General features: G+C 45.4%; 1 protein-coding gene across 1 annotated transcript in view; it reads right to left on the bottom strand.

The window, feature by feature from the left end:
• Positions 1-11131, bottom strand: part of kcnn3 (potassium intermediate/small conductance calcium-activated channel, subfamily N, member 3) — a 230554-nt gene that overhangs the window by 140662 nt on the left and 78761 nt on the right. The window contains exon 3 of the mRNA XM_061982918.2: positions 2898-2993. Coding sequence (XP_061838902.1) covers positions 2898-2993 — 96 coding nt within the window. The remainder of the gene's footprint in view (positions 1-2897; positions 2994-11131) is intronic.

Genomic DNA, 11131 nt, shown 5'->3' with positions numbered 1-11131 from the left:
CATCTGGATTATGAGGAGGGGGGGAGAGTCCGCCCGGGCTGTCTAAAAAGATGAGGTGTCTAGAATTGAAGTTTAACACGATATTCTGCAAAACAGGAGGAAGTACAAATAACAAACACCAGCGCTGTGAGCAAATGAACCGAGGTATTAGAACAGTGATTTTCAACCTTTTTTTTTAGCCAAGGCACATTTTTTGCGTTTAAAAAATCCAAAAGGCACACCACCAGCAGAAATCATTAAAAAATGTAACTCGATATTGACATTAAAAAGTCGTTGGATATGAATTTAAACCATAACCAAGCATGCATCACTATAGCTCTTGTCTCAAAGTAGGTGTACTGTCACCACCTGTCACATCACACCCTGACTTATTTCAAGTTTTTTGCAGTTTTCCTGTGTGTAGTGTTTTAGTTCTTGTCTTGCGCTCCTATTTTGGTGGCTTTTCCTGTTTTGTTGGTATTTTCCTGTAGCAGTTTCATGTCTTCCTTTGAGCGATATCTACTTTGTTTTAGCAATCAAGAATATTTCAGTTGTTTTTATCCTTCTTTGTGGGGACATTGTTGATTGTCATGTCATGTGCGGATGTACTTTGTGGACGCCGTCTTTGCTCCACAGTAAGTCTTTGCTGTCGTCCAGCATTCTGTTTTTCTTCACTTTGCAGTCAGTTCAGTTGTAGTTTCGTTCTGCATAGCCTTCCCTAAGCTTCAATGCCTTTTTTAAGGGGCACTCACCTTTTGTTTATTTTTGGTTTAAGCATTAGGCACCTTTTTACCTGCACACTGCCTCCCGCTGTCATCTGCATATTGTGATCACGACAAACCATGTTCCCGACATCTACAAAGCAATTAGCTACCTGCTGCCACCTACTGATTTGGAAGAGAAAAACATGGTTACTCTGCCGAGCTCTAGACAGCACCGACACTCGACAACGGCACATTATTTGCAGACTATAAATACTGGTGTGCAAAAAATATTTTTAACCCAGATAGGTGAAATTACATAATCTCCAACGGCAGACCAAACTGTATCTCACGGCACACTAGTGGTTGAAAAACAGTGTATTAGAAGGTCAAAGCAGTTTTTTCCCACCGTCTTGGCAGGAACCGAAACTGAAAGTTAACTTGACTCCTCCTTCACTTCTTCTCCAGGCTGGTACTTCATGACACCACTATTAATAATACAGTACATGTGTGAGAGTGCATATACATTAAAAAAAATACACTTGGTGCTCTCATTGTGTCTATCTACTTCGAAAAGAACCAAAGCCAAAGTTAGTCTAAGGCCATTGTGCCCAAAGGAGGGAAAATAATCCCTCTAACAGAATTCAATACAAATGGAAAAACCCTTGCACGCTACATCGCTACGACAAAGATGACGGAGAAAAGACGCTGCCGAAGGTGAGCCCACAAAACGGCGCATCCGGAAGCGACCGTCAGAAAGCATAATCTATGCAACATTTTGACAAAGAACCACCATTACATGTTATGTAGACCACAAGGAAGTGTTTTTCATTTAGAAAAAAAAATCATGATAACATGACTCTTTTAATGCGCCTTAAATCCGGTGCGCCTTATATATGAAGAAAAAAAATTAAATAAAAAATAGACCATTCATTGGCAGTGCGCCTAATAATCCGGTGCGCCCTATGGTCCAAAAAATACGGTATGTCAAATAACATACTGCTATATACCATTTAATCGCTGCAATGTACAGTCGAGGTCAAAAGTTGACATACACTTGTAAAGAACATAATGTCATGGCTGTCTTGGGTTTCCAATAATTTCTACAACTCTTATTTTTTTGTGATAGAGTGATTGGAGCACATACTTGTTGGTCACAAAAAACATTCATGAAGTTTGGTTCTTTTATGAATTTATTATGGGTCTACTGAAAATGTGAGCAAATGTGCTGGGTCAAAAGTATACATACAGCAATGTTAATATTTGCTTACATGTCCCTTGGCAAGTTTCACTGCAATAAGGCGCTTTTGGTAGCCATTCACAAGCTTCTGCTTGAATTTTTGACCACTCCTCTTGACAAAATTGGTGCAGTTCAGCTAAATGTGTTGGTTTTTTGACATGGACTTGTTTTTTCAGCATTGTCCACACGTTTAAGTGAGGACTTTGGGAAGGCCATTCTAAAACCTTCATTGTAGCCTGATTTAGCCATTCCTTTACCACTGTTGACGTGTGTTTGGGTTCATTGTCCTGTTTGAACACCCAACTGCGCCCAAGACCCAACCTCCGGGCTGATGATTTTAGGTTGTCCTGAAGAATTTGGAGGTAATCCTCCCATTTACTCTCTGTAAAGCACCAGTTCCATTGGCAGCAAAACAGGCCCAGAGTATAATACTACCACCACCATGCTTGACGGTAGGCTTGGTGTTCCTGGGATTAAAGGCCTCACCTTTTCTCCTCCAAACATATTGCTGGGTATTGTGGCCAAACAGCTCAATTTTTGTTTAACCTGGACAAAGATAAGACCTTCTGGAGGAAAGTTCTGTGGTCAGATGAAACACAAATTGAGCTGTTTGGCCACAATACCCAGCAATATGTTTGGACACGTCGTCGATATAAAAAAAAATGTGGTCTTGCCATTGAACATGCAGAAAATATTTTTTCTCAGGTTTCTCTGTGTTTATATTTTCACACTTTGCACTATTCTGTTGCACTTGAACGACCAATATAAAACTGCTGTTCATGTTGACGTTCCAGTCAAAACTGGGCTTTTATTATCTTTGGAAAAGCCGGTGTTGCATCTTATTAGACTGCGCAGGTGTACCCTACTGTTGTGACCGGTGGGCGTTGAAAAACAAACTGATGTTTGGAGCAAACAGATGAAGCAGCAAATGCAAAGTGTACGGCTTGACACGAGCAAGTGAACGCAGCACATCTTACCTGAACCTCTCGTGCGTGATAGGCGATGATGAGGCCCAGCAGGATGACCGTGGACAGACTGATCAGACACTTCAGGGCCAGAGAATACATGGAGCTCTGAGGGGGAGAGAGAGAGAGAGAGAGAAACACAAGCATGGAGATCAACTCATTTGTCCATTTTGGAGTCACATTCGCTGCTTTTCTGCTGGAGGGCACGTCGGTGACCGAGGCCGACATTTACCCAACAGACTTTCAAAGGCTGAGCAGAAGTATTCAAGCTGTCAATAGAGCTCTGCTGTGGAGCTTTAAATCTTCCGCTTGTCTGCTTCCACGGGGCTTACAATCAATGCACCTGGGAGCTTTCAATCAATGCGACTCATTGCACTTCAGGGGCTTCCTTAACCCCGCCCTCACCTCAAACGCTCAGGTGCACTGGACTGGATGTGACACGTGCAAACAGCAACACACACACTTTTTATTTGGCTTTTTTTCCCCCCAACCACAGTAACTCGCCACCGGCGGTTACAAAAGGAGAGAGTGTGAGGAAGAAACCAAATGGATGAAGCAAACCCCTGGCTGCTCAGTGCAAAACACGTTTAACTTTGTCGAGGTCGACTAATTTATTAACTTCCATGTCGACCACTTTCGTCGAAATATAATCCGATACCCACAGACTTCCTTTTCTATGAAATACGGGTCCATTTATGTTGACATGTACGGTAGTATTACGTCATCATTATCGCTAAGCAACGTGAAACAACAACAGCAAAAATAACAACAGTCTACAAAACCCAAAACCAGTGAAGTTTGCACGTTGTGTAAACATACTTGCCAACCTTGGGACCTCCGAATTCGGGAGATTGGGGAAAGGTTGGTGGTAGCGGGGGTGTATATTGTAGCGTCCCGGAAGAGTTAGTGCTGCAAGGGGTTCTGGGTATTTGTTCTGTTGTGTTACGGTGCGGATGTTCTCCCAAAATGTGTTTGTCATTCTTGTTTGGTGTGGGTTCACAGTGTGGCGCATAATTGTAACAGTGTTAAAGTTGTTTATACGGCCACCCTCAGTGTGACCTGTATGGCTGTTGACCAAGTATGCTTTGCATTCACTCATATGTGTGTGTAAAAGACGTATATATTATGTGATTGGGCCGGCACGCTGTTTGTAAGGAGGGAAAACGGATTTGACGACAGGTTGTAGAGGACGTTAAAGGAAGTGCCTTTAAGGCACGCCCCCAATATTGTTGTCCGGGCGGAAATCGGGAGAATGGTTGCCCCGGGAGATTTTCGGGAGGGGCACTGAAATTCAGGAGTCTCCCGGGAAAATCGGGAGGGTTGGCAAGTATGTGTGTAAATCATAAGTAAAAATGATTTGCAAATCATTTTCAACTTATATTCAATTGAATAGACTGCAAAGACAAGATACTTAATGTTCGAACTGGTAAACTTTGTTATTTTTTGCAAATATTAGCTCATTTGGAATTTGATGCCTGCAACATGTTTCAAAAAAGCTGGCACAAGTGGCAAAAAAGTTGAGGAATGCTCATCAAACACTTATTTGGAACATCCCACAGGTGAACCGGCTAATTGGGAACAGGTGGGTGCCATGATTGGGTATAATAGCAGATTCCATGAAATGCTCAGTCATTCACAAACAAGGATGGGGCGAGAGGTCTCCACTTTGTGAACAAATGCGTGAGCAACAGTTTGAGAACAACATTTCTCAACGAGCTATTGCAAGGAATTTAGGGATTTCACCTTCTGCGGTCCGTAATATCATCAAAAGGTTCAGAGAATCTGGAGAAATCACTGCACGTAAGCAATGATATTACAGACCTTGGATCCCTCAGGCGGTACTGCATCAAAAAGCGACATCAGTGTGTAAAGGATATCACCACATGGGCTCAGGAACACTTCAGAAAACCACTGTCAGTAACTACAGTTGGTCGCTACATCTGTAAGTGCAGGTTAAAACTCTACTATGCAAAGTGAAAGCCATTCACCATCTTTGCTGGGCCCGAGCTCATCTAAAATAGACTGATGCAAAGTGAAAAAGTGTTCTGTGGTCTGACGAGTCCACATTTCAAATTGGTTTTGGAAACTGTGGACGTTGTGTCCTCCGGAACAAAGAGGAAAAGAACCATCCGGATTGTTATAACCGCAAAGTTCAAAAGCCAGCATCTGTGATGGTATGGGGGTGTATTAGTGCCCAAGGCATGGGTAACTTACACATCTGTGAAGGCGCCATTAATGCTGAAAGGTACATACAGGTTTTGGAGCAACATATGTTGCCGTCCAAGCAACATTATCATGGACGCCCCTGCTTATTTCAGCAAGACAATGGCAAGCCATGTGTTACAACAGTGTGGCTTCGTTTTAAAAGAGTGCGGGTACTAGACTGGCCTGCCTGGAGTCCAGACCTGTCTCCCATTGAAAATGTGTGGCACAATATGAAGCCTAAAATACCACAACGGAGACCCCCGGACTGTTGAACAACTTAAGCTGTACATCAAGCAAGAATGGGAAAGAATTCCACCTGAAAAGCTTCAAAAATTGGTCTCCTCAGTTCCCAAACGTTTACTGAGTGTTTTTAAAAGGAAAGGCCATGTATTCCTTATTTTTGCACCTTCATTTTAAGATGTTATTTTTGAGTGTTCAATGTCATATTATGATTTTGTTTACATTGCTTGAGTGTTTTTTCATGCTTTTCCTTTTCTTTCCTTGATATCTGAGGGGATTATAATCAGGGGAAGGTCACATTTTAAAGTAAACATGTTTTCATTGAATATAATTTTTCCTGCTCCTTATTTTCCATAGGCGATAAAAATATAAATATTTATCGATATCAGCTGATATAAAACGCTTATATCGTCATACAGTTTTCAGCCAGATATAGCGTACATGTTTGCTCTCCAGTATGTGTTTAGTTGTTGTGTTCGACCCACATTTATTCATGTTGTTTTAAACAAGAAAGCAAGCTCGGCAATGGCAGAGTACCATAGCCTAAACTCAATATGATGTGATATAATAAAATACAATTCCTGTTTTCATATATTCTGTAACACAATTTCTACACCGGGGCAAAGCTAAAATCACATTGCATTTAAGTGCAGTTGTCATAGCAACAACATGAATGCCTCACTCTTGTCGGCTACAAGTAGAGTGCGGCTCGGTGAACCGTAACAAAATAAGTGGACATTAATGATTTAAAGAGCAAACTCTTTTTCCCTTGTAATGAGCGGCCGTGACATAAGAGCATTGACACCCTCAGAGGTGTCCACACACATAAATACATTTATTTGTATTCATATTACATAGTTTGCAGGAGACACCTCCATTTCATTGTTTTTTTACATCTCATTGTGCAAAAGTCCAATTTGTGAGAGGCACGGCAGATAGATTCAGCACACTCGGGGGTCACATTGGAGCAGGACTGTTATTTCTCTTCATTAGTGTAACTACTGCACACTACACAACTACCACGGGACTCACAACGTTGTGTCTCTTGACAATCTTTACTGCGAGACTGCACCGACTGTTCGTGACGAGCAGCTGGGCTGGCCGTGCGGCGTGCGATTTGACGGCCCGCTGATAACAAAAAGGGAATATTACAGTGGGGATGAACGGTGTGAGGAGGAAATAATTGATATAAGTCGCTCTCAAGATGCACAACTGACTCTTTCGTGTCAGGCGATGGAAGGCAGCAGAACAGCTGACATAGCGACAGCAAGGTGACCATCCCCTTATGTATCTTCCGGAGCCCAAAATTTGCGCATGAACGCATCACACGAACAACAACAGATGTCCTCGAACGCACATAGCCAAGCTTGCTGTAATATTCACAGCCTTCTCATATCCCTCAGTCACACCTGATTGAATCTGAATTGAATGTGTTATAAGTGGGAATGAATATTGTTTACATTTTAACCGACACTGGTGCCAAATTGGTACTTATGGAAGGGAAACTGCATTTTTGGGGGGGTAATTTTTGCCTGTCATTCACAATCCTTATCTAAGACAGGAACACATACATCTTTTCTTTCTTTTATGCATTGCAAGTCGTAAAAAACAAAAAACGCGAGTACAAAGTGGCTAACAATGCAGGTAATTAGGGTTGTAACGGTACACAAAAATGTCGGTTCGGTACGTACCTCGGTTTAGAGGTCACGGTTCGGTTTATTTTCGGTACAGTAAAAAAACAACAAAATATAAATTTTTGGGTTATTTATTTACCAAATTTGTAAACAATGGCTTTATCCTTTTAACATTGGGAACACTATAATAATTCTGCCCACGTTAATCAACATTAAACTGCCTCAAGTTGTTGCTCAGATTAAATAAAACGACAAAACTTTTCTTCTACATATAAAAAGTGCAACATTAAACAGTTTCAAGTCAACTCATCAATCTTAATTTATTACAGCATTTGGGAAGCCTGTAGTTGATTTTTATTATGTAAATGTTATATTTTTATCAACATGTGATAGCAGGGACCCTGCCATTCAAAAATAGGCTGCTCCACTACTAATGATTTGTCATGTCTGTGTGATCATGTTTTTGTTTTGGTCATGTTCGTTTTGGGTTTTGGACTTTTTGTGCACTTTTGTTTTGTCACCATAGCAACCATTAGTTTTCACCTGTCACGTCACGCACCTGTTTCACGTTTTGAGTCACGCACCTGCTTTCACTAATCATGTCTGTAGTATTTAAGTTCATTGTTTTCAGTATGTCTTTCTGGCGAAATCCCGCATTCATACCCCTGTCACACTCTGTCTACCTCTGCGCACTTCATGCCATGTCCACGTAAGTATTTTCTATTAATGCCACAGTTAGTGTTTTTGTTTAATTGTTCACAGTTTTTTGCCCACGTGCAAGTCTTTTTGTTTCGTTAGTCAAGTTTGTACATCCGCCTTGAGCGCGCCTTTTGTTCCTTTGAGTGTTATTATTAAATATGTATTTACCTTCACGCCATGACCAGTCCAGCTTTACTTGCATCTCGGGAAAACAAACACACCATAGTCCACGTCGTGACATGATTAATGTAACTATAGCTGAAAAAATAGTACAATAGCAATAGGAGAGACTATTCATCCCTGAACACCATGGAGTTCATGTAGGCTTAATGATGCAGTTACATTATTATATCAACTATCAGAGACAGAAACTCTTCATTTAACATAATGTCCTTTTTTGCTGCTTCAACACAGTTCAATCAACACAGAAAAAGGTAAAGTGAAATAACAGACAGGGCTTTGCTGTCCGTAACACACACACACACACACACACACACACACCGCAAAATGAGCTAACGGAGTGGAGCAGCTTGTTAAGACTTTAGCTTAGCTTAATATGCTCGTGTGGTAACTCTTTCACCACCCATAGCAGGGGTCATAGAGGTCGGGTGCGATGTGAGCTGGGCGGCAGCCGAGGGCAGGGCACTTGGCGGTCCGATCCTCGGCTACAGAAGCTAGCTCTTGGGACGTGGAACGTCACCTCGCTGGGGGGGAAGGAGCCTGAGCTAGTGCGCGAGGTGGAGAAGTTCCGGCTAGATATAGTCGGACTCACTTCGACGCACAGCAAGGGCTCTGGAACCAGTTCTCTCGAGAGGGGCTGGACTCTCTTCCACTCTGGCGTTGCCGGCAGTGAGAGGCGACGGGCTGGGGTGGCAATTCTTGTTTCCCCCCGGCTCAGAGCCTGCACGTTGGAGTTCAACCCGGTGGACGAGAGGGTAGCTTCCCTCCGCCTTCGGGTGGGGGAACGGGTCCTGACTGTGGTTTGCGCTTACGCGCCAAACCGCAGCTCAGAGTACCCACCCTTTTTGGATTCACTCGAGGGAGTACTTGAGAGTGCTCCCCCGGGTGATTCCCTCGTTCTACTGGGGGACTTCAATGCTCATGTTGGCAGCGACAGTGAAACCTGGAGAGGCGTGATTGGGAAGAATGGCTGCCCGGATCTGAACCCGAGCGGTGTTATGTTATTGGACTTTTGTGCCCGTCACAGATTGTCCATAATGAACACCATGTTCAAACATAAGGGTGTCCATATGTGCACTTGGCACCAGGACACCCTAGGCCGCAGTTCCATGATCGACTTTGTAGTTGTGTCATCGGATTTGCGGCCTCATGTTTTGGACACTCGGGTGAAGAGAGGGGCGGAGCTTTCTACCGATCACCACCTGGTGGTGAGTTGGCTGCGATGGTGGGGGAGGATGCCGGACAGACCTGGCAGGCCCAAACGCATTGTGAGGGTTTGCTGGGAACGTCTGGCAGAGTCTCCTGTCAGAGAGAGTTTCAATTCCCACCTCCGGAAGAACTTTGAACATGTCACGAGGGAGGTGCTGGACATTGAGTCCGAATGGACCATGTTCCGCGCCTCTATTGTCGAGGCGGCTGATTGGAGCTGTGGCCGCAAGGTAGTTGGTGCTTGTCGTGGCGGTAATCCTAGAACCCGTTGGTGGACACCGGCGGTGAGGGATGCCGTCAAGCTGAAGAAGGAGTCCTATCGGGTTCTTTTGGCTCATAGGACTCCTGAGGCAGCGGACAAGTACCGACAGGCCAAGCGGTGTGCGGCTTCAGCGGTCGCAGAGGCAAAAACTCGGACATGGGAGGAGTTCGGTGAGGCCATGGAAAACGACTTCCGGACGGCTTCGAAGCAATTCTGGACCACCATCCGCCGCCTCAGGAAGGGGAAGCAGTGCACTATCAACACCGTGTATGGTGCGGATGGTGTTCTGCTGACCTCGACTGCGGATGTTGTGGATCGGTGGAGGGAATACTTCGAAGACCTCCTCAATCCCACCAACACGTCTTCCTATGAGGAAGCAGTGCCTGGGGAGTCTGTGGTGGGCTCTCCTATTTCTGGGGCTGAGGTTGCTGAGGTAGTTAAAAAGCTCCTCGGTGGCAAGGCCCCGGGGGTGGATGAGATCCGCCCGGAGTTCCTTAAGGCTCTGGATGCTGTGGGGCTGTCTTGGTTGACAAGACTCTGCAGCATCGCGTGGACATCGGGGGCGGTGCCACTGGATTGGCAGACCGGGGTGGTGGTTCCTCTCTTTAAGAAGGGGAACCGGAGGGTGTGTTCTAACTATCGTGGGATCATACTCCTCAGCCTTCCCGGTAAGGTCTATTCAGGTGTACTGGAGAGGAGGCTACGCCGGATAGTCGAACCTCGGATTCAGGAGGAACAGTGTGGTTTTCGTCCTGGTCGTGGAACTGTGGACCAGCTCTATGCTCTCCGCAGGGTCCTTGAGGGTGCATGGGAGTTTGCCCAACCAGTCTACATGTGTTTTGTGGACTTGGAGAAGGCATTCGACCGTGTCCCTCGGGAAGTCCTGTGGGGAGGGCTCAGAGAGTACGGGGTATCGGACTGTCTGATTGTGGCGGTCCGCTCCCTGTATGATCAGTGCCAGAGCTTGGTCCGCATTGCCGGTAGTAAGTCGGACACGTTTCCAGTGAGGGTTGGACTCCGCCAAGGCTGCCCTTTGTCACCGATTCTGTTCATAACTTTTATGGACAGAATTTCTAGGCGCAGTCAAGGCGTTGAGGGGATTTGGTTTGGTGGCTGCAGGATTAGGTCTCTGCTTTTTGCAGATGATGTGGTCCTGATGGCTTCATCTGGCCAGGATCTTCAGCTCTCACTGGATCGGTTTGCAGCTGAGTGTGAAGCGACTGGGATGAGAATCAGCACCTCCAAGTCCGAGTCCATGGTTCTCGCCCGGAAAAGGGTGGAGTGCCATCTCCGGGTTGGGGAGGAGATCTTGCCCCAAGTGGAGGAGTTCAAGTACCTCGGAGTCTTGTTCACGAGTGAGGGAAGAGTGGATCGTGAGATCGACAGGCGGATCGGTGCGGCGTCTTCAGTAATGCGGACGCTGTATCGATCCGTTGTGGTGAAGAAAGAGCTGAGCCGGAAGGCAAAGCTCTCAATTTACCGGTCGATCTACGTTCCCATCCTCACCTATGGTCATGAGCTTTGGGTTATGACCGAAAGGACAAGATCACGGGTACAAGCGGCCGAAATGAGTTTCCTCCGCCGGGTGGCGAGGCTCTCCCTTAGAGATAGGGTGAGAAGCTCTGCCATCCGGGAGGAGCTCAAAGTAAAGCCGCTGCTCCTCCACATCGAGAGGAGCCAGATGAGGTGGTTCGGGCATCTGGTCAGGATGCCACCCGAATGCCTCCCTAGGGAGGTGTTTAGGGCACGTCCGACCGGTAGGAGGCCGCGGGGAAGACCCAGGACACGTTGGGAAGACTATGTCTCCCGGCTGGCCT

Source organism: Nerophis lumbriciformis, linkage group LG21, assembly GCF_033978685.3.
Source record: "Nerophis lumbriciformis linkage group LG21, RoL_Nlum_v2.1, whole genome shotgun sequence".
In the NCBI taxonomy this organism is placed as follows: Eukaryota; Metazoa; Chordata; class Actinopteri; order Syngnathiformes; family Syngnathidae; genus Nerophis; species Nerophis lumbriciformis.
Note: the sequence above shows the minus strand (reverse complement) of the source record. Positions and strands in the feature narration are given on the sequence as shown.